The sequence below is a fragment of the Vulpes lagopus genome, chromosome 8, assembly GCF_018345385.1.
Source record: "Vulpes lagopus strain Blue_001 chromosome 8, ASM1834538v1, whole genome shotgun sequence".
Taxonomy (NCBI): domain Eukaryota; kingdom Metazoa; phylum Chordata; class Mammalia; order Carnivora; family Canidae; genus Vulpes; species Vulpes lagopus.
Window position 1 is genome coordinate 121443246 of NC_054831.1, and position 24720 is coordinate 121467965.

A 24720-nucleotide genomic window follows, 5' to 3' on the forward strand; every position below is an offset into this window, starting at 1 on the left:
GAGCAGTTGAAGATACGGAAAGTCTATTTCCATATCTATTTGCAGATACGGAACAGAATACTATTTCTGTTCTCAGTTGTAGATTTTCCTAATTTCTGCCCATAAAGGCATTTAGATACTGACAGACTCTTGTGATTAAAAAGGTGTATTTAGAAATCAACAATAAGAATTGAAACTAGAAAGTTGTGAGAAGACATTACTATCCAAATGCTGAAAGGCACTTAAAAGATTAACTCACACCTTGTTTCGTAATTTCACTGGCTGTTTGACTAAATTGTAAGTAACTGTATTCATTTAAGTTCCAATAAGAATCCATTTTCTACTTCTATGTCAAGTCTGTGTATTTTTGGATATTTTAGAAGATGAATTTCGTTTAGAATAATGTCATGTTAGATTAATGGTTTACAAAAACCCACAATTAGATTAAACTCTAGAACATGGAAATGAGAATACTAAGATTTGTATAGTAATTCTGTACTTTTTTTTATTATCAATTATTATAGTACTGTGTCTATATTATACAGCACTTCCATCTGGTTGCTAGTAAATGTGACTTGATTGTAAGCATGTGCCACTTACAGAAAATGGTGTCAGATCTTAATATTAAAGTTTTAGCTCATTGAGAAATTCGAGGAATGTGACAAATACTTGTATTCTTGTATTTAGTATGTCCTTATATTTCAGGTTATTCAAATTATAAATTATTGGAAGGAAGGAAAACTATTAACAGAAAGTAGTACTTAGATGAATATTGTGATGGAAATACATAATTTATAGTTATTAACATATTATATACACAAATGTACCAGAATGTATGCTTGCAACTTTATGCATTTTACATGTTGCCAATAGAATCCCAGAAGATTCTGTAATAAATTATGTACTTTCCTTTTAAGATTGCTTTTGTTTGTTTTAAATGATCAAAATTATTGGTGATCATTGATCAGCTACTTGATTTTTATTTTATTTATTTATTTATTTATTTATTTATTTATTTTACAACCCCACAGGTGCCCAGGGGGTTCCCACCTGCCCTGCCCCACACCACACCGGGGCTGTGTGGGGGGCCGCAGCTACTTGATTTTTAAAGTTTTTTCCTAACCATAGAAATTGTGCCCCTTTTCCTCCCCTAAATTGAAAAGCTGAGAAAATAAGGTGACTTTTAAGATGGAAGCAACAACCAGTGCTTATTTTCAAAGGAGAAATAGGAGAGGTAGAAAAAATGTCTTCCAATTTTTTCCCTTAAAGTTTTCTTCAACTTACCATAGAATTTGTCTTAGGAAAAATAGAGAAATTGTTCATTTTCATTATAAAATCACTATAATATTGCCATATTTCTAAAAAACAAAATTCAAGATTTTAATATTTAGTTTTATATGGCTTGAGAATTTATTTCCCCACAATTAAGAGTAGTATTTACTTTACAAAATCTGTGATCCCTTTGATCAATTAAAAAAAATTCTTCTTAAATGTTTATATTTCTTAAATCAATTAGTTCCTGTGCTTTAAACTTAAAGCACATGTTACTGAGTATCCTTTTTTTTTAATTTTTTTATTTTTTTATTTTTATTTTTTTATTTTTTTATTTTTTTGAGTATCCTTTTTTTAAAACAATTTTTCTTACCTTCTTGCCTGGAGGCAGATTTTATAACCCTTCCCCCATAAGAAGGAATATCCCTACCCTCTGCCGTGCTGAAAATCTACTAATTAGAGATTGCAGTTATTACATATGTCCTTCAATTAAGTAAAATATGGAATATCATCACTTTTTTGTTTAGCTAAGAAATGGTCATACAAAAATCCAACAAATGAGGTATTAAAGGCATTGCACTTCCCTCATAATTTGGCCCTATTTTGTTCCTTCTTTTCAGATGAAATTTTATGTGTACCTTATGTACATTTAGACGATATTAAAATCCCATAACATAAAGACATTTCAATTTAAAACTAAAATAGATATAAACTGGTAAAACATAAAAATGTTTCATCTTTCACAATTGTGAATCCGTTTCACGTCACATTGATTATGCTCTTCTGAGGAGAGCAAAACAAGTTCAGGCAAGATAGCTCCTGTGGGCTTTAGTTACTGCGCCCTGTAATTCTGCAGCACCAATTACCTGCGTCATGTAGTTGGAGAACTTGGCTTTTGAGGCTCTATGTATGAGCTACACGTGAGTATTGATCATCAAGTGCTTCTGACCTTTAAACTTTTTCTTTGACATCTAGGTCAGAGAAGGGAGTAAAGCTGTGGTGGAGTTAGACAATTTTGCATCTGATCACTTGTGTGTTCCCTCTTTTTCCCCATTCTGGAGTGTGGCTCTAAAATAGTGTTTTGTATTGCATCAAAATAGAGCAGTAGAAGGGGAGGTATATTGGCACAACTGAAGTTTTTCATTTCCCTTTACATGTTTTTTCTCTCTTTTCATTATTTTAGCAATAAGGTTCTATACTTACCTTAGCTTTATATGTTTAATTACAGTGGTTGGTAGAAGTGAAAACAGGTGTGACCTTCATTAAAGGCGTAAGCTATCACGTCTGTTTTGGAGAAGTGTCGGTTTCATTTGTGTTACATAGAAATGGAGTTTTATTTTTATAATGTATTAAGTTTGCTAATATCTACCTGTCTCTTTCTTGCCAGCAGGCCACCATAAGATGTTATTACTTGTAAATGTGGGGCTTTGAGTCCTCTTTTTTTCTTTTTAGTTTGAAAATCAGGAAAGGAAGAATAGGGTCTGAGAAGGTAAAGAGTTTGCTTAAAAATTGACTAGGTAGCAGGGTGCCTGTGTGGCTCAATTGTTTAACTGTCTGCCTTCGGCTCAGGTCATGATCTTGGGGTCCTGGGATTGAGCCCAGAGAGTCTGCTTTTCCCTCTCCCTCTGTTCCTCTCCCCTGCTTGTGTGTTCATGCACGTGCTAGCTCTCTCCCTCCCTCAAATTGACTAGGTAGTATATTTAATGGAGCTTGTTATTTCAGAATAAAATTGGGTTTTACATGATTTTTCCTTAATTCTAAAATTCAAGGTTTTGCTTTACTTATTTATTTGCATTATTAAAATAAATCCAGAGGAATTTTCCTTTAAATTAATTACATATATACAGATAGTTGGTTGTGAAAGTATTCAATTGCTATTCCAATTTGTCCTATTTAACAAACATCCTATTCAGTGTGTCTGTCTGTGTTAACAGTTATGTAAATGTTCCACATTCAAGCAAGTTAGATGTTATCATAACTTATTGACATGCTATGCTAGTTTTTATCATTTTTTAATGTAACAATAATCCTAAAAATCATGTTTTAGTTATCTGCACGTGGCTGTCATTATAAAATGTTTAGTGCATTAGGCACTATAGTAACCATGTTTTAAGTACAGCAGAAGGAGTTCCACGTGTTGGCTTTTACAAGGTAGTATAAAGGTCATTGTGTACACCTATCTTGACTTGGTGCAGCATGTCAATTTTGAAAAGCCACGTGCAGGTTAGAGATTTTGAGATTGGGATTCACGTAGAAAGATTGGAGTAACAAAAAGTTTTAAAAAATTATTTTCTGATGGCCTCAATGATAATGCTTTAAGAGTACATAAAGCTTTGAATCCCCCATCCCTTTTTTTTTAAACAGACAGTGAAGACTGCTGTGACAGACACAATCCAGCCACATAAACGATAGAAAGGAATACTGGTCCTCATGGAAGAAGAGCAAGACTTACCAGAACAACCAGTAAGTGTCTCCTTTAAGTGTCTCAATTAAAATTCTTTTTAGAAAATCTAATCGTAAGAGATTTTAAATATTACTGTTATGCTACAAGTTCAAAATTAGAATAAAAATAAGGAAAAGACTTCCTAATATTTCTAAGAAAACAGTGTTATGTTATATTCTTAAAATTCACATTTTGTTAGCTTAATGCTAGGGAGTGTGCTTAGAAGATTCAGCGTTACAAAACAAGTATTGTATTTGGAAATGTCATTAAAAAAGAAAAAAACACCAATGGCTGTTCTTACAGTTTTTAGAAAATAATAGAAGATATCTATTTACCAGGAAAACAATATATACCATTTCTGCCAGAAAACTTAGTTTTATCTTTACCTAAATTTCTCAGATTGACTTAATTTTTCAAAAAACAGTAGTTGAAGAAAAGTATAATTTGACTACCAGCTGATTGTTAAAAACAGGTAAGACCCTAGAGTCTAGGTTAGATTCTTAATATCTTTGAAATATTTAATATAAATAAAGTAATTGTAAATGTCTCCATGTGATACAGATTTATTGCCTGGCCATGGACTTTTGTTTGTTTGTTTTGCTCTATTTGTATTTTGAACCTTAGCATTAAAAAAAAAAAAAAAAAGCAAAGGCACCTGGCTGGCTCAGTCAGTAGAACATCCAAATCTTGATCTCTGGGTTGTGAGTTCAAGCCCCATGTTGGGCATGGTGCCCACTAAAAAGTAAATAAAGTAAGTAAAATAAAATAAAATAGGAAAACAATAGTAATCATTCTTTTAAGATCTCTTTATAATAAAGAATCTTTTCCTGTTGTGTTGATTATTTTTCTGAAGTTAGATAAATTCTGAGTCAGCTTACTATCCTGAATGAGCCTCTTGAATATCATATTAAGAGAGAATGTAGAATGATACATGTTTACCTTTACGAAAATCCAACTTAGAAACATTTGAATTTTGAAAGCAGATAATAGGGTATGTTTTTCATGTTCTGGATATATTCTTTAAACCGCAGAAGGATGGACACCTGCTTGCATGAAGTCCTTTAATACATTTCTAATATTTGTTTTATGTCGAGAAGTCATACTAATGATTACTTTGCCATTATTCTTTTAGCCTTCTCACTTAAGGTAAGTATAAGACTGGAAAGTCATACACATTTGGTAAAATGACTTTGAAACAGGAAATGTCATCACTATCCCTGATGGGGCAATGATAATCATGGATATCATCCTCAGCAGTGTTCTTAGGATATGTACAGTAAGAACAAATATAGCTAGATTAGAGACATTAAATGTACTAAAGAAAATTATGTCATTTGAGTTTTTAGGGTAGCAAAACAGAGATCTAGTCAAGATAGAGGTCTAGTTTCAAGACTTACATGCTGACACACATTGAAATAAGGGTATTGTTGTTAGTTACTCCTCACTTATTGAAGGTAATGAGGATTGTGAGGCTGACCTGCTGGTGATCATCTTTTCTGTTCTGCTTCATTTCCTTTCTGTTCTGTTCAATTTCTATAACATGATATGCAACCCTGATTGTTACTTAAGAAGGTGAGAAATTAAAGCATTTTATTGTATTTTTAAGATTTTGTTTATTTATTCATGAGAGATGAAGAGAGAGAGAGGCAGAAACATAGGCAGAGGGAGAAGCAGGCTCCCCAAAGGGAGCCCCATGCGGGATCCCGGGACCTCTGGGATCACGCCCTGAGTTGAAGGCAGACACTCAACCACTGAGCCACCCAGGTGTCCCAGATTAAACCATTTTATTTTTTTAAAAAATTTTTAAAAAGATTTTATTTATTTATTCATGAGAGATACAGAGAGAGAGAGAGGAGAGGCAGAGACACAGGCAGAGGGAGAAGCGGGCTCCATGCAGGGAGTCCGACGTGGGACTCGATCCCAGGTCTTCAGGATCACACTCTGGGCTGAAGGCAGCGCTAAACCACTGAGCCACCTGAGCTGCCCTGATTAAACCATTTTAAAAGCAGATTTTCTGCTGACTCTAAATGGTGATTGACCCAGGGCATAATTTTTTTTATTGACTTGTGCCTTAGTCTTAATTTATAAAGGTAACTGAGTGACAACATGGGGAGGTCAATGCCATTGAAAGAAAAGTTTAATGTTACTCACAGTCCTTAGAAATGAAAAGCCATGCACATCACACCAGGCCACAGGGAAAGTACCAGAGTCAGTTAGGAGACAGAAAGGAGATAGGGGAATACAGAAGACATGGTCTTTATTGGACCACAGGCAAGGCAGGGTAAACAATTTAAGTTTCATTTGTTTGAATAATTCCAAGAGCTTTTGGGATTTTGAGGCTGTCACTAGGTGTCTGGTGTCAGGCTCTGGGGTGATTGGAGCAGGGGAAATATTGACTTGGTGTGTAAGTAGCATAAAAGAGAAGGATCAGAGTATGGGCTCTGGATCACAGGGAGATGTACACAGCCCTGGTCTGTAGTTTGTCCCTATGATTAATGAATGCCTATAAAGTGTTAAAAATAATTAGAATGGGAAGGGTAAATATTATACTTTGAGGAGAAAAGTCTTCACAGGCTGTAGTAGACATCTAAAAATTGAGTGGAAAGAATGATTCTATCCCAAGTTCATGATAATAAATAAAACCAAGGGTTTTACCCTACTGACTGTTACCTGTATACATAGAGAGATGTTGGTGGGCAGTATTAACTGGAGTTATGTTATAACTCTTTTTGTCTTTTTGTCTCTTGCCTACTGAATTATCTTTTTGTTTCTCTACTACTTATTTGCTCTATCTTAAGCTTTGTTCAGGTCATTGTTGACAATGCAATGTAAATCCTAACATTGGGTTCTCTCTTTCACTCTCCCTTTTTGCCAGTCAATCCATAGTCTCCTGCAGTCAGAGATGATTCACTCTGTGGTCACCAGTTACTTTGAAATTACTCAGTCTCCTCCTTCTTCCCCGCCCCCCCATCCCAGCCTTCATCTTTTTCAAATATACTGAAGCAGTTGTATTATTTTCTAAACTGGACAATACTCTTGAAGAGTAAAACAGGACACTAACCAGACTTGGTTTGGGGATAAGAGATATAAACCAAGACTGTCCCTGGCAAGGTAGAAGCACTTTAAAAACTCCTTCATGGCTGTCAGGGGTGCTTTCCAAATTCACATTTTGAAAGGATACACGGAGTAGGAAAAATTTTTAGAATAATATACAGTAAACTTAATACTGATTATTTCATGGAGGTGATGGGTCAGAAAAAGATCTTTTATTTTTTTATACATATCTGAATGGTTTGAATTTTTAAAAATATGAGCATGTATGCCTTTTGTGTTTAAATTTTTAAAAGAAATTCCTCATACTTACTGTAGACAGCAGAGGTGGCAGATGCTTATAGCCAATAGCCATAGTGTACTCTCTAGGCTAAAACATGGAAAAGAGCGAAGCTTGGGAAACATTTTTGAGAATAAAAAAAAGGACTTTAAAAATTGTGTTTGCGGGATCCCTGGGTGGCTCGGCGGTTTAGTGCCTGCCTTCGGCCCAGGGTGTGATCTTGGAGTCCTGGGATTGAGTTCCAGTCAGGCTCCCTGCATGGAGCCTGCTTCTCCCTCTGCCTGTGTCTCTGCCACCACCCCCCCTCCATGAATACATAAATAAAATCTTTTTTTTTTTTTCATAAATAAAATCTTTAAAAAAAAATGTGTTTGGGGCTTGGAGGGTAAGGAGAAGAAACAGGTGGAACAGGTAGTAAGGAGAGAACCCCTGATTTCTTTATCTTCCCTATGAAAGAAGGTGAGCTGTAAAGGGTAGCATACCTCAATTTTTAAAAATACTTTTTATTTTAATATGTATAAGCAAGTACCTAAGTTATTTCAAATGAGTTCTATTCTTCCAGACTTAACAGCAGTTTTATCTCATAAAACTAAAACTTTCAGACATCAATACAAAGCCAGCATTGATGATCTGAAAAATCACAGAGTGAAGTACTTGAAACAGAATGTGGATATTCTGAATTCATGTACTGTGTTACTAGCATTCCCTTACTCTGTTACATTTAAATTAAGGCAGGATTTTTTAATTTAAGCAGAGGCACAAATAGAACCCTGATTCATGAGTTTGCCAGTGGTTCTTTTTGTGTTATCTTAGGTCAAAAATAAGATTATATGTCATTTAAAAAAAAAAAAATAACAGCTTTGAGATACAATTCACATATTCATTTTAAAGTGTGCAGTTTGCTGGGTTTTAGTATATGTAATTATACTAAACACAGTGTTTTTCAACCATCACCAAAATCAATTTTAAAACATTTACATCATTACAGAAAGAAACTCCATACATATTAGCAGTCACACTTCATTTGCTCCATCCCCTACAACCCTAGCCAACTACTAATCTAATTTCTTTCTAAAAATTTACCAATTTGTAGACATTTCATGTAAATGGAATCATACAATTTGTGATTCTTTGAGACTGGCTTCCTCCACTTAACATAACCTTTTCAAGGTTCATTTATGTTTTAGCATTTATCAGTACTTCATTCCCTTTTATTGTTAAATAGTATTGTATGAATTTATTTAGCATTCATCATTATTTAATTTATCATTATTTTACCATTTTATTTATCCATTTATCTGTTTATTTCTGAGCATTGAGGTTGTTTACAATTTTTGACTATTTTGAATAATGCTGTTATGAACATCCGTGGATATATGTTTTCATTTCTCTTGGTTATATGGTTATATAGAAAAGGAGTGAAATTGCTGGGTTATATGATAGCTCTATATATGTAATCTTTTGAGGAACAACTAAACTGTTTTCCAAGGTAGCTACATTATTTTACATTCTCTCGGTTTCTGGATTGTTTTGTTAGAACCTGTGATTCTGTAATCCAGTGAAATCTCTGTATCTTTTTGAGTTCCTTTACTCAAAAGGAGTTCCAAGGAGTTCCAAGGCAGCACATGCTTTCTATCTTTGATTTATAGGAGAGCAAAATTGCTCAAGTCAAGGCAAACAGTGGGCCATGGAAAGTAAAAAATTAGCCGATAACATATTTTCTTCCTCCAAACTTTATTTGGTAGATATGATTTGGTGTACATTTTCTCCATTTCTAGTATTACTTGTTCTTTTGTACTGGGTTGGCCCTATAATAAATAAAAAGTGGTATAAAATTTGAAAGGCCCTCTGATAGGGGCACCTGGGTGGCTTAGATTGTGATCTCAGGGTCCTGGCATTGAGCCCTGAGCCCTGTATCAGGCTTCCTGCTCAGCAGGGAATCTGCTTCTCCCTCTGTCCCTCCGCCGCTCATGCACGCGCACCCTCTCTCTCAAAACCTTTAAAAATTAAAAATAAAAAAGACCCTATGGTATTGTGGCATATTTAAATTTTTTGCTCCAAAAAAAAAAAATTTTTTTTTTTTGCTCCAGTGCCACCTTTTTTTTTTTTTTTTTTGAATTTTAGAGCTAAGTTTATTACTGCGTGGTTTTAATAAAATTAAGATTATAAATTAGATTCCTCAGTGCTCCAGTTTTCTTTATATGGATGACTGTTTGGAGAAGGAGAGTCTTAGGGTGAGCTAAGCATAAATTCATCCCCACTATTAGAAAATTACATTATCATCTGACCTCATGTAAATACTGTCCAGGTGAGAAGGACAGCACATTTTATAACAAAGGCATATATTTTGTCATTTGTGAAACCAGATAGTTGAATTTTTCTTATGTCTAACTTTGCAATTTCCAGTTAAAATGTCATCCATTATTTTCTTAAGTACCTCATTTGTCTTCCACCCCTTTCAGTGGGGTTATATCATACAGTTGTAATAACTTAAATGTTTTTGTCCAGGTCCGTATATCATCCTAGGACCCCTTGATCCTGGTTGGTTTATGGTATCTTTTATCATATAGAAATTTTGAATTTTTGTATATTCAAATCTTTTTTATTTTATGGCTTTGGAATTTAGTATGCTTAGTAAGACTTTATCTGCCTCACTGGTTTTTGTTTGCTCTTGTTTTTCTTCATATGCCTCTGTAATTTTATTTTTAAATTTAGAGGATTTAAAAATTTTTTGAATATAGTAGATACACCATTAGTTTCAGATATACAGCATAATGATTCAGCTACTCTGTGTTGTGCTCTGCTCACCAGAGTTGTAGCTGCCGTCTGTCACCACACAGTGCTGTTGCAATGTGATTGACTATATGCTATATGCTATGCCTATTATTCTTAGACTTTTTTCTTTTTTTTAAGATTTATTTATTTTAGACAGAAAGAGCATGAGCCGGAGGAACAAAGTGGAGGTGAGGTGAGCACAGAGCCTGACACAGGGCTCGATCCTGACCTGAGCCAAAACCAAGAGTCAGACACCCAACTGACTGCACCACCCAGGCCCCCAGAGAGTTTTTTTTTAATGCCCCCTTTTTCATTGTTTTATCTTGTTTGGTAACTATGAAAATTAAAGTAGCATTAAATATAACATATGTGGCATGCCATAAGCAAGGAACCAAGAGTGAATTTGTAATGTTTTCTCATGAGGAATAGATGTCCATGAGAAATGTTATAGCCTTGTATTTATCTTATATTTATTATTTGCCTTATCTGAGGAACTACTAGACTGTTTTCCAGAGTAGCTATCTTTTTTATATTCTGTCAGTTGCTGAATTCTGTTGTTTGAACCCGTACTTGTGAAGTCCCTCTGTATCCTTTGAGTTCATTTACCTGCCTCTAGTACCAAGGTAGCACATACTTCCTATCCCTGAATTACAGCGGCACAGAATTGCCCAAATCAAGGCAAACAATGTCTGAGATATTAAATTTAATTATATTAAATAGCTATATTTCCACTTGATATTTTTGTTTAAAATTATTTAACAGAGTTTCTGCCTTTTGTTAGCATGAACTACTTTTAAGGATCCATAATTTTGTATGGTTAAGCATACTAAGCATGTTTCTACTATGACTAGTTATTCTAATCAGAGAGTTCTAATTCTAACATCAGTTTCTTTGTAATATGAAAGCAGGAAAATCCACTAGTAGTGTTAAATGTTGATCATCCGTTTGTGGGTTAAACTGTTTCAGTGGAAATGCTTTCACCTCCGAAGGAATTAGAAAAGGTGAAAATCTGGAATAAAACAGAACAGCATGCAGAATATTTTTTTTAATTTTTTTTTAAATTTATTTATGATAGTCAAAGAGAGAGAGAGAGAGAGAGAGGGGCAGAGAGGCAGAGACACAGGCAGAGGGAGTGCTGCGCCACCCAGGGATCCCCAGAATATTTTTTAAATTGCTCATAACCTGGGGCTCCTGGGTGGCTCAGTTGGTTAAGCATCCCACTCTTGGTTTTGGCTCAGGTCGTGATCTCATGGGTTGTGGGATTGAGCCCTGTATCAGATTCCACACTCAGTGTAAAATCCACTTGAATTTCTCTCCCTCTGCGCTTCCCCTACTCATGTGTGCTTTCTCTCTCAAACTAAATAAGTAAAATCTTTATAAAAAATTACTCATAACCTGGGGCTCTTGGGTGACTCAGTCTGTTGAGTGTTTGCCTTCAGCTCAGGTCGTGATACTGGGGTCCTGGGATTGAGCCCCGCAACAGGCTCCCAGCTTCATAGGAAGCCTGCTTCTCCCTGTCTCTGCCTCCTTCTTCTCTCTCTCTCATTAATAAATAAATAATCTTTTAAAAAATTACTCATAACCTCATAAGAATTTATCTATATTTTTGGCATGCAAGTAATTTAGATATTAAGGCATTTCTGTTTAATAAATTAATAAATTAAATGATATTGAGATTGCCATACTATTTGATAATATATGACTGTTAAAATTTAAAACCAACTAGTTTGTATTCAAGTTTGAATACTTTATTCTGATAAACATTTTATCTTGAGTAGAAATCCTGGTAAACATTTTACCTTGAATCTGGAAAACACTTATTTCATTAAAAGAAAAGAGCTCATGTGAAAAACAAAGGAGTTCATCTCTAAAATATAACAAAAGTTAATTACATAAATCTAAGCAAAACAACATGCAACACGCTGTATAATTTATTAGTTAATATTAGCCTGCCATTTAAATAGATAGATGATTTCAAAAGCAGATCACTGTGTTGATGGCTTTGTGTATTTATTTTTGCAGGTGAAAAAAGCCAAGATGCAGGAATCAGGAGAGCAAACTTTAAGGTATGTAAAGTTGAATTTCTTTTTAATGATCTACATAGAAGGTTTTTTTCACACACTGATTAGTAAATGGGTGCGTTTTGGGTTGACTAGTTTCCTTTTGAGTTTTTGTATCTCAGTCTTTACAAATTTCTTTTTGAAATTATTTGGTTTAAGATGAAAATTTCCTTCTAATAGGTTGTCCTTGAAACAAATATGTGCTGATATTTTCTTATTCATTATTTGTTCAATAATATGTACTAAGCTCAGGTTATCTGTCAGCTACTGTGATACATGGAAGAGACATGACAATAAATGTTCTTCAGTCAGATGTACAGTATACAGAATGGGAAGAATAAGCAGAAATAAGGGAAATCCAAGGGATTTTCTGTTAATTATCGAATGGATATGGGATGCCTTAATCATTAGCTTCACTCCCCTTAGACAAGGGGCAGTCTCTGTACCTCACCCTCTGGCTTCCAAAACACCATGGTTTTCTGTGTTTTTCGTTCTTCCTATTGTTTGTGAACCAGTAACTGTATCACCTGTGACATCTTAATTTCCAAAATCTTACTGTTAGGACCAGACTTTACGTTCCTGTTCATTTAATCTACTGCCACAGTAGCTATATATCTTCCTGTTCACTTTCCATTAAATGAGCTATCATATTTTCACTCTTAACCGTTCACCCTTCCCACAAAAAAAGACTTCAGTATCTTTCTTATGCTGTTTAAATTATAACATCTATTAATTTAATCAGTCCCTTACAAACACTTTTAACTCTCCTTTTCCCTTATGGCACGTTGTGTTTGCAAAACCACAGCCCTGGTTAAACCCACTGTCCATTTATTCCATGCTATTTCCAATCACCTGAACTTTGTGAGAGAAAAACAGAAAATTGAGCTGATCGGTCTGTTTTCTTTTTTTTTTTTTTTTTCTGTTTTCATTTATAATTACACAGGCACTTAAACACTCTTGGTGGTCCAGCCACCCTTCCTGGTGTTTTATTCCCTAGTCTCTAAAGTTAACTTTCTTTCCTTCCTTCCTTTTATCATTCCCTCCCTCCCTGCCTCCTGCTTGCTCCCCTTCCTTTCATCTCACCTCCCCTCCACTCTGTCCCTATCCACACAGTTGGGGATCTTGCTATCTAATTCAGAAAGTTAGAAACAATTAGATAGAAACTACCTCATTTACCTATAACCAAATCTACCCATTTATCTGCTTCTCTACAATATTCCCTGTTACCCTATCCTCTCAAGTTATTCCCCTGCTTATATGTAAGGCTAATACTTCCAGTTATATTATAGAACCTACCAATTTCATCTTTTCCGGCAGTTATCCCTTCTCTCTCCTTCAGTTTCTTTATTGTGATAAAGCATACATAAACATAAATTCACCATGTCATTCATATTGCACTAACACTGTTCTGCAATAATCACCACCATCCGTCTCCAGAACTTTTTTCATATTTCCAAACTATTCATTAAATAATAGTTTTTCATATTAGTGGAATCATACAGTATGTATCTTTCTGTGACTGACCTGTTCTACTTAATGCAATGTCTTCAGGTTCATCAATGTCAGCAGGTGTCAGAATTTCCTTACTTTTTAAGGCTGAATAATATTCCATTATATGTCCATACCTAATTTTGCTTATTTGTGTATATTGGTTGATTGTGTTGATTATTGACAAAAATTCTACTGAATGAGTATCAAGTATTTGTAATGCTCACTTTTTGGAGTTTGAGTGTTCTTGCTTTTTGGGGGGTAGAAGTCATTTTATTTATTAATTTTTTTTAAAGATTTTATTTATTTATTTGACAGAGAGAGAGTACAAGCAGGGGGAAACAGCAGGCAGAGGGAAAAGCAAACTAGGCAGAGGGAAAAGCAAACTCCTCGCTGAGCAGGGAGCCCAATGTAGGACTCTAGCCCAGGATCATGACCCACGTCCAAGGCAAACAATGACTGAGTCACTCAGGCGCCTTGAAATCATTTTATTTTAGAACATTTTTTTGTTGTTGTTCCATCATGCACACACTGCTAAGTAAAATTTGTGTTTATATAATTAAAAATAATTAAATTTTGAGACAGTACATAATTTTCCTGGATAAAATAATTTTAAATGTTTAACAAAGTGCTACTTAATTCACTGTTTTGGCACTGTTGTTTCTTTTTCTTTCTTTTTTTAAGATTTATTTATTTGATAGAGAAAGAGCATGAACAGGGGAGAGGCAGAGGGAGAAGGAAAGAGAGAGAATCTCCAGCAGTCTCACCACTGAGTGCGGAGCCTGACATGGGGCTCAATCCCATGACCCTAAGATCATGACCTGAACCAAAATCAAGAGTCAGTTAGTTGCTCAACCGACCACCCAGGCATCCCATTGACACTGTTGTTTCTATTGAATCTCTAGACGCTCAGTGAACTATGTAGGGGACTTTGCTATAATATAATATTCCAGGACCCATAGGATTTATACCATTATATCCTAGATTATAAAAATATACTTTCTAAGTTATAGGGCCTAGAAATAGTCCTTCAGCAATGGGTGTAACAGTGAACCCCAGACTTATCCAGGTACACATAGAAGACAAAACGGTCATTGTAGTCAAGAATATAAGTTCTTGTCTATTTTTATACCCTTCTGCTGGGAATCCTATCTAAGGCATGAAATGGAGCCCAGAAGTCTGTATTTTTACCAATTATTCAGGTAATTATAATAATAGACCAGTTTGGGAAACATTGATGTAACTATTTAGTATGATTTCTTACCCTTACCCTTCAATTTTCATAGTCACATCTTGGTTAGTACATTAAATGCTATTCCAAAAATACAGGCATTTGAGTAAATAGATAAACTTTATCTGGGGATTTAGCTTTAAAAGTTAATTACAGGGGTACCTGAGTGGCTCAGTCAGTTAAGTGTCTGCCTTTCGCTCAGATCATGATCTCAGAGTCCTGACCCATCGAGCCCCAAGTTGGGCTACCTGCTCAGTGGGAAGCCTGCTTCTCCCTCTCCCCTTCCCCCTGTTTGTGCTCTCTCTCAAATTAAAAAAAAAAAAAATCTTTTTTAATATAAATAAATAAGCAAAAGTTAATTACAGAGGTGCCTGGCTAGCTCAGTTGGTAGAGCATGCAACTCTTGATCTCAGGGTAATGAGTTCAAGCCCCACATTGGGCATGGAGCCTACTTAAGAAAAATAAATAAATAAATGTTAATTACAGGGGCCTGACTGGATTGGTCATAAGGGTATGTGACTCTGGATCTCAGGGTTGTGAGTTCAAGTCCCCACTGAGTGTAGAGATTACTTAAAAAATAAATAAATAAACTTGAAAAAAATAAAAGTTAATTACATTTGAGGAAAAATTGTTTGAAGATTGAGAATATACCAGGAAAAAAAATCTTGATTTTATACTTGAATGTTATAGGTCCATTAAGAAAAAAGAAGAGAGCTTTAAGAATTTTGATGCTGTGTATTTTTTATAAGTAACACTTCTTTTAAAAATTCTGTGTAGAAACTACTCTTACCTTTTATTAGTGAGTATTATCTTTGGAGATATATGGAGCCTCTGGTACAGTGCTGTCTACTTGTCCCTAGCATATACATTAGCAAAGCAGATTTCTTTCTAAGGAAAATTAATGTGAGAAAGATGCCTGGGCTGGGGAGAAGTTGTAATATAATAATCATGGCTATGGTTATATTGTATTTACTCTGTTCTAGCCTGTAAGTACTTTTCACATATTAACTCATTAATCTAACAGCCATATGAGTTAGGCTCTGTTATTGTCCCTCTTTGACAGTTGAAACTGGGGCACTAAATAAAGAAATTTAACCCAAAGTCATTAAGTGAATTTTGGCAGAGTGGAATATAATTGTAAGCAATTTGGCTCTGGAATGTGTACCCTTAACCACTATGCTATCCTGGTAGTTGAGAAGATAACTGGAAAGTAGAAAGTAAAGTAGAAGGAAGAGGGAGGACATTGTGAGGGATGAAACTTAGTAAAATCTCTATTCCAGAATTTCAGTGAGAATCTTACCATCATTAAAGTGTCTAACATAATGATTTGTACCCCCAATTTTTGTGATTTACCTTTTGTAATTTCTCTGAATTCTCCTTATTGCTTAAAAAAAATAAAGATATTGCTCAGTCTGGTATATGATAACAAACTTTAAATTTTTTTTAATTGGAGGAAAAGAGAAATATGGTAGAATGAACCACTTTAAGGTTCAGAATTCCCTTCTTGGAAGCAGGCATGTATAATTTGAAAAGATTTCTCTAGTAATTAAGAAAACCACTCTCTGAAATCAGACATCTCCCTGCTTTCCTGTGGAACTTACGGAAACAAAGTAACAGTGCAGTTTGGTTTGGGTTTTTTTGTGTGTGTTGTTTTTTGTTTTTACTACATGGTCTTTAGGAAAACTTCTGACTTGCCTATGACTTACTTGGAATTTCTTTTTCTTCTCTCTCTCTTTTTTTTTTAAGATTTTATTTATTTATTCATGAGAGACAGAGAGAGAGAGAGAGAGAGAGAGAGAGAGAGAGAGAGAGAGGCAGAGACACAAGGCAGAGAGAGAAGCAGGCTCCACGCAGGGAGCGTGATGCAGAACTTGATCCTGGGACTCCAGGATCATGCCCTGAGCTGAAGGCAGGGAGCTTGATGCAAAACTTGATCCTGGGACTCCAGGATCATGCCCTGGGCTGAGCCACCCAGGGATCCCCCCGACTTACTTGGAAGTTCTGAGTGACATGAAAACAGAAAGGATCTAGTGATATGAGAAAGAACAGTCAAATATTGAGGATACTAGCCCTGGCCCTACCTCTTCAGATAGCTGCTAAAAACCAAGAATGATACCATGAAGTCTTACTTTGCCTCTTACGTGTACAGCCCAGGAAGAGAAAGGAGTTTGATTTAATCACTTTTAGCAATATAGCAAGTCCATGAGGGGCTAATGTATTCATTTTGGTTCTCTCAGCCAAGTGAGCAGCCCTGAAGTCAGTGATCAGAAACCTGAAACTTCAAGCCTTGCTTCAAACCTTACCATGTCAGAGGAAAGTAAGTACTATATTCTGTGTACTCCTATAAATGGATGATGCTCTTCTTTTCGAATTGTTTTCCACTAGTTGCCTTGTTTGCCCCATATATCCAGAAGCCTTTCCTTTCTCTGTGTGTGTATGTGTGTATTTATCCTTGTGCTTTCATATAAGCTTTATTGACATACCAGCTGAGGAACAAAATCATCTGGAATCCATGTACCTGAGGAGTCACAGTTGGTGAATTTATTTTTGTTTTGAAGTTGGATGTTCTAAATGTTAATACTGCCTTACTCAAAATCAGAAAAGTTTGTGGGCCAACTACTAACTATTCCTCCAGACGCCTTGATGTCTTCCCACCTTTCTAATAGCCAAATGATTCTCTACCTGTCCATCTATGCCAAAAAAGAAAAGTAATCCAGTAAGAGCCCAAGATTGATGACCCTGGGAGAGATCCAGCCCAATAAGATACATCATCCACTTACCAATCTGCTTTCTCCTATTCAACAGATACATTAATATAATAGACAAAAATTTGTAGAGTGTTCTGGGGGTTTTTTGTTTGTTTTTGGTTTTGGTGTTTTTTTGTTTTTGTTTTTGTTTTTTGCAGAGGTGTCAAGTTTCTCTAGCATACCCACATACTACCCCAGATTGCCTCTATAGGACAAGTAGTTCTCCCTGAAATTAAATATTGGTGCCCTTCCATATTTCACCAAATAATTTAAAAGAGTAAGTTTGTATAAGACACTTTTTAAAAAGACACTTGTTTAGGAGATTTTTCTTCTCTTAAGGTGGTCATGCTTAACCTGATATAATTCCATGTATTAGAAAATGCTATTATGTCTTTAAAAAAAAAGGAAGGATGGAAGGAGAGAAGGAGGGAAATGGTACATCTTAAGCTATATTTATTATTTCCTCAAAAGTACTATTCTGTTGGTTCTCTAACTTTTAGCATACTTAAGAATCATCTGAAATGCTTGTTTGCAATGTAGAATTCTGGCCTCATTTTCAGAGATTATCATTCAATAAATCTGATACACAGAATCTGTATTTTCAAGAAGATAGCTGGGTAATTCTGATGCATAGGAGAAACTATTCATGCTATGGGAAACTGCTATAATCAACGAAAAGTCTCTCTAATATTTTTTAATGTGCCACTCATCCCCGAGAATTATATATTCCAGGGCCAGGAGGTAAATTGAGTCTTCTTGCTCCTTCCAAATCATTTCTCTTTCTCTTTTCCCTCCAAAAACTCTAATTCTTTTGAAATCTATATTTATGCCTCCCCTACATTTCTTTTTACCCTAGACTGAACTCTTGGTCATTTTGTGCTTAAAGAGTAGGTCTTCTTTGTTTTCTTCTCCATCCAAACCCTTACTGTTCTTGGTAATTTCAAAGTCCATGTAGATGACCTATCAAATACCTGTCATCATATCTGTCTGCCTTTATATCCCTTCTTATTCAGCATAGATTCCGTGGCTCTTTATTATAATTACTCTCTTATAAATACCCTCGATAACTTTGCCTCTAGTACTCTCCTTGTTAAACCCCAGTCCTAATTTAATCTAATTTAATACAACTCTCCATCTTCCCTTTAAGTGCATTCACATAGCTAAACATTGGATAAATATAAACAGAGCTGACTTACTACTCACAAGTCCTCAAATAGGCACCCAGCATGCTTGGAAATCCCATTACATTTCCTTAATGAATTTTACCTTTTGATATTTAAAACTTGATGCAAGACTCAATCCCAGGACTCCCGGGTCACGTCCTGAGCCAAAGGCAGATGCTCAATCACTGAGCCACCCAGGTGCCCTACCTTTTGATATTTTACAAGCACTTACTGTCCTCTCAGAGTACCCATATCTTCATTCACCTTTCCTCATTCTTAACTGATGGCTCCATCACAAATAGAAGTTGTCAGACAAGAAACTCCCTTATCCTCCTTCCACCACCAAATCTGCAAGCCTACCTGTGTCTGTACCCATGTTTTCTTGCTTCATTCTCATCAGGATGAAAATAGTATTCTTAGTGCTGCCAAAGGTAAGACATTTTATTTGGGTTCCATATCCTTCTAACCTTCCCCAAGGACTTTGGTATTGTAGTTAATTAAACCATTCCTGCATCACCATGTTCTTCTTTTCTTAATCCTTCCTGTCAGAAAAGAGACATGACACAATATCTGCCATCTTAAAACACAAACAAAATCCTCCTTTGAATCCACATTCCGCACTAGTTTTAGACCTTTCCTTTGTTCCATGACCCATTGGAACTTCTGGAAAGAGTTGCCCTTTCTTGTTTTCTTGTCTTCTATTCATTCTTCAGCCCTCTCAAATTTAGCTTCTATCACCACTCTTTCAAGGAAATTGCTCCTGTTAAGGTCATTAGCTACTTGCAGTTACTGTGAGAGTACTAGTTCTAGTGGATGTTTCTTTCTTCTCATATTCTGCCTCTCACCACTTTTCCTCCCACCTTTCTCTTCTGTTGGCCCTTCTTCCTCTGCCTGAACTGTGAATGTTGGGCCTCAGGATATATTTCTAGTCCAGCATCTTTTCTTTTTCTGCATCCTCTCATCCACTACATTACTTTACATATTGTATACATTGTTAATTCCAAATTTGTATCTCCAGTCTGACTTCTCCCCCAATTTCATTTGTGTATCCAACTGCCTATTTGATAAATCAACTTTAGATATTTGAAAGTCATACTTAAAATGTGTGAAAGCTTTTTATTCCCTTAGGCCCCATCAAATCTCTTCTTTTCCCAAACTTCTCCATCTGAGGAAGTAGTTTCACTGTCCCTCCAGTTGCTCAAGCTGAAAACATAAAAATTATCCTGTATTCCCGTCTTCCTCATTCCTAATATGCAGATCTGTCAGAATGTTCTGTTAGTTTTATCTCCAGATTGTATTTCAAGGTTGTGCCTCATCTTTACTACTACTATTCTAATGTTATAGCAGATTATGTCTTGACTGTTTATAATCCTTTCATGGTTCCTCACTACTGCAAAGATAAAGCTTCGTTCATTCTATAGAGAAATAAATATCAGCCTAAGTCTCCCAGGATGTTTTGTCGATCTCTTCTATAATTAAATTAAATCAGAGGAGAAGGATTTGTGGGTTCTTTTTTTTTTTTTTTTTTTAAGATTTTATTTATTTATTTATTCATGAGAGACACAGAGGCAGAGGGAGAAGCAGGCTCCTCAAAGGGAGCCCAGTGCAGCACTCAATCCCAGGACCCTGGGATCATGCCCTGAGCCGAAGGCAGGATGCTCAACCGCTGAGCCACCCACACATCCTGAGTTAGGGTTTTTGAAAGTAGTTGTCAGCAGGGAAGGAACTGTCATGCAGAATTCAAATGAAGTTATGTTTTCTGTGATGGATGTGAATAAAGAACTTTAGACCTAATTGATCTCTCTTTCATTTTTGTCAAAATTATTATGGATGAATGTGATCTACAAATTTCCAGTAATTATTTTTAAAGACTTTGAACAATGTCAGTGGAAAGATCTTCTATGCTAAACTCACAGATATCAATTTTTCTTATTGTTGCGGGATCCCTGAGTGCCTCAGCAGTTTAGCACCTGCCTTTGGCCCAGGACATGATCCTGGAGTCTGGGGATCAAGTCCCACATCGGGCTTCCTGCATGGAGCCTGCTTCTCCCTCTGCCTATGTCTCTGCCTCTCTCTCTCTCTCTCTCTCTCTCTCTCTCTCTGTCTCTCTCTCTGTCTCTGTCTGTCATGAATAAATAAATAAAATCTTTTTAAAAAAACAGTGTCTTATTGTTGACCGTGAGTTGGCCCCTCATGTGCTCTTGACCACAGTTCCCTTTTTAGTTCAGACACTCAGGAAACCCAGCTAGACATAAAGTTAGTTGGTTTACTCTTAATTCCTATTAATAGTAGAGCAACCTCCTTTACAGATGTTAAAGGAAGTTCTTGAACAGTTCAGGGATCTGGTACAAGTTCTTATGATATAACTCTGTCTACAGCATGGACTGAAATAGTGCCTAATGAATAGGATTTTGCTACCTGTCAGATTTCAGTAGAATATTTACAGATGAAATCAGTAGGGTTAAGCCTTCACAACAGCTGTTTTAGATGAAATCATAGGAGTCAAAAGAATACTACCTGTGAAAGTCTCTCTACTTGATGGTTCATCAGAGCATCACATCATTCCTCAGATCTGTCTTTGCCAAATTTGAAAGCTATCTCTACAAAGCTGAAAAATAGTGGTATGGAAGCTACTTGCATCTTTTGCTGCATTGTAAACAGCAGTAGCAACAATTTTCTAATAAAACTGGGTACTTTACCCCCAAATCTGTCTTCCTGGTTTTTTACTCAGAAGAGTAGAAGCACTGAAAGAATGAATAAGCTGAATAATGCAGTTTTTTAGATATGGATCTTGCTTTTTAAGTTTACCTGTAAGCACAGTTAAAGCTTAGGAGGTTGTTTCATCTGTGGCTTTAGATCAGTGATGGATAAAGGTAAAGATAACTGGTGCTAACCTTCAGCTCTTTTCCAAACCCCCCACATTGTAGCTTCTTTTACTGTCTCAAAAAGTCTCTAAACCCATTACTGTAAGAGAGGGATTTTCTATGGCATAGTCTTTCTAAATTTCTCATGTCCAAGCTGTTACTTAGTTTGAAAGACTCTACAGTGAGATATGCAATTTTCTCATTTCATTTTTGACATGTTCTAACTTTTTACCTGGTGATATCTTTCTTTCAGTTATGACATGCACCGATTACATCCCTCGCTCATCCAATGATTATACCTCACAAATGTATTCTGCAAAGTAAGTTCAATAATTATTTCAAAAGTCTATATGCCTTTTCTCTAGGTTCGTTTCAAAATTTAATTTGATATTTTACTTATTAAGTCATTTAACTTAATTTCACCTCTTATTTTCTGACCCTACTCCAATTTTTTTATTCCCTCTAATCATAGAGTCTCTGTAACATACTTTTAAAAAGTAGATGGTTGCCTGGGGTAGATCACTGTTACCCATAAGCTTACTCTAAATGACTAACCACTGAGGGCAGCCCCGGTGGTGCAGCGGTTTAGCGCCGCCTGCAGCCCACGGCTGATCCTGGAGACCCTGGATCGAGTCCCACGTCAGGCTCTCTGCATGGAGCCTGCTTCTCCCTCTGCCTGTGTCTCTGCCTCTCTCTCTCTCTCTGTGTCTCTATGAATAAATAAATTTTTTAAAAATCTAAATAAATAAATAAATAAATGACTACCCACTGAAAATGAAAAATACTATTCGTGATCAAAGCATATCACTGATTGACCTCTGATCATTCTCTCTTTCCTCTACCTTGCTACATCAATAAACACAGCTTAAGCCAGCCTCCTAGTGGGACTTCTCAGCCTGATCTATGTTCAGTTTCTTGCTTTAGGAATGCCCTCAAAGTAGAATTAGGCTTCAAGTTAGGCGTAGCAGGTTGAAGTCACTAAGAGCAACATTTTGGGCCTTCCACAGGTAAGATCAGCATTTAAGATCTACAAGCTAATCATCTCCAAGATGAGCAGGTGCAGAACTGAGTGTATGCCTATCAGCTGTTCATTGATAAAGAGTGAGCCTGCACATTCATCGACACATGAAATGTGTTTATTAAATTATAAGGTATTTGCAAGTGCTTACATAGGCAAAACACAAAAAGGAATTGGTAACAAAGATGACTGATACCTGTGGAACTGTTATAGAAAGAAAACTGGCATTTCTTTTTTTCCTTTTTGTGTCCACTTATACCTTTTGAATTTTTCATCAATTAAAAATAAAAAGTCAATTCAGTGAGGTCTCCAAATTCTAATCTGGTATTTAACCATTAATGGCCCATCTTTGGGCCATTTTTTTCTGTGAAATGACTGAACATGTTCTTTGAGATTATGAAGGGGAGATAAGAAAATACTTTGAGCTATAAAAATACTGTAGGAAAAAGAGATATTATGATTTTTTTTTAAAGATTTTATTTATTTGAGAGAGATCACAGAGATAGAGGGGGAAGGAGAAGCAGACTACCCACTCAACAGGGAGCCTGATGCAGGGCTCTATCCCAGGACTCTGAGATCACAACCCGAGCCAAAGGTAGATGCTCAACCAATTGAGCCACCCTAGGTATTATGATCTTTAACATATCTGGAGATCAGTCCATTTGAAGTCACCAGGATTTTAAATTATTCCCATGTAACTTAATAGCTACAATCTGAGCTATTTCTTCTTCTTAGATCTGGCTAAGAAGAATAGATAGGAACATCAGGCATTTCCAGATTCATTTGCCTATTCAAAGAAATATTTTCATACCTGTTGCATTCAGGACATCCCCTCATTAGCTATGCCTTCTATCTCAATTCAGACCTCTTTAGCATTTATGCGAACCATCACATTATAGCTGTTTTTTAACTGGACCTCTCCTTCAACTTTCTCCCACTTCTAACCCATTTTACAAAGCAGTGTCAAATTAATCTTTATTCAAGTACAGCTCTAATCTTGTCACTCTTTGCTCAGTAATTTCAGTGACTCCCAATTATTTCAAATTGGTCTGAACTCAGCCTGGTATTCAAGGTCTTTGCTGTCTTTTCCTTCTCTTGCTACTCTCCTTCACTTTATATAATCCTTTAATATAAACTGTGCTACTTGCAGGGTAAAGCCCTTCTTTGCCTTCCTCTGTACCTTCACTAGAGTTTTTCTCTTGACCTTGAACACCCTTTCTTTCTCATTTCTGCACATCTTATCTGCTCAGCTCACATAGTACTTCTTTATAGCTTTCATTCATTTTCCTCTCCCCCAAAGCTGAAAAAAAAAAAAAAAACGTTTTCCCCTTCTGAAACATTCCTTCTTCCCAATATTTTATTGTTCTGATTTATGTGGTACACAAAATGCTTACATTTGAGTACAACATAACTCACCAAATAACCGGTATCTAAAAATTCAGTGCACAAAACGTGGGACCATTTTATTGCATGGATGAAATGACCATGTCATCTAGTTAAAGTCCCAGAAGTTTCACTGCTAAAGTCAAATTCCCTAGCTAAACCTGATATGGTTGGCTGCAACCAGTGGCATTATACTCTGGCTTAAATATCCTTGGGGAGATTCTGAGCCCTGTCTGGGACTTTTCAGATTTTATTAGTTATTTGGCTCCTGTTTTGTAGGCTTGATTTGGGAATATTGGAGCCTACCCTTACTCCCTGTTCTTTGATTTATAGTGGTTGCTTGCTTTATCTCTACCAGCCTAACCCTCCTCAAGTCCTACTTTCCCTCTTAGAACTTAAGTTTGGCCCAGAGGGCTGGATGGAGAATAAGAGCCAATTGTGAATCTCTTTCTATCCAGTTTTTTGTTAGGGGTTCATTCTACAAGGGGTTCATTCTAAACAAGTTTATCTACAAGCTACATGTAACCTATCACAAATGGTTGTAGCATAGTAATTGGACCTTGGGAGGGTATTTGGAACTATTAAATTTCCCATAAAAATGTTTCTTAGGTGATAGTAGAACCTGGAAAAGAAAAATTACTACTACTTTCTGACCATAGTAAGAAACATTTTATGTGAAAAGTTAGTCTCCTCATTGCTGATTTTTTTTTTTTTTTTGCTTTTAGTGGTATTAGCTATTTCCTCTGCTTTTCATTAAAAATAAATCACACATGAAAGTTTTTGTTTTCTTGAATTTTTCTAGACCTTATGCACATATCCTCTCAGTTCCTGTTTCGGAAACTGCTTACCCTGGGCAGACTCCGTACCAGACACTACAGCAGTCTCAACCCTATGCTGTCTACCCTCAGGCAACCCAAACATATGGACTACCTCCTTTCGGTAAGGCATTCTATTATAAGCAGTTTC

General features: G+C 36.0%; 1 protein-coding gene across 3 annotated transcripts in view; it reads left to right on the top strand.

Annotated features, from left to right (window-relative positions):
• EYA3 (EYA transcriptional coactivator and phosphatase 3) overlaps window positions 1–24720 on the top strand; it is a 99559-nt gene that overhangs the window by 30578 nt on the left and 44261 nt on the right. For all 3 annotated transcript variants that reach the window (XM_041766661.1, XM_041766663.1, XM_041766662.1), the window contains exons 2-6: window positions 3616–3714; window positions 11823–11866; window positions 16817–16896; window positions 21607–21673; window positions 24557–24693. In XM_041766661.1, coding sequence (XP_041622595.1) covers window positions 3682–3714; window positions 11823–11866; window positions 16817–16896; window positions 21607–21673; window positions 24557–24693 — 361 coding nt within the window. In that variant the 5' untranslated portion in view covers window positions 3616–3681. The remainder of the gene's footprint in view (window positions 1–3615; window positions 3715–11822; window positions 11867–16816; window positions 16897–21606; window positions 21674–24556; window positions 24694–24720) is intronic.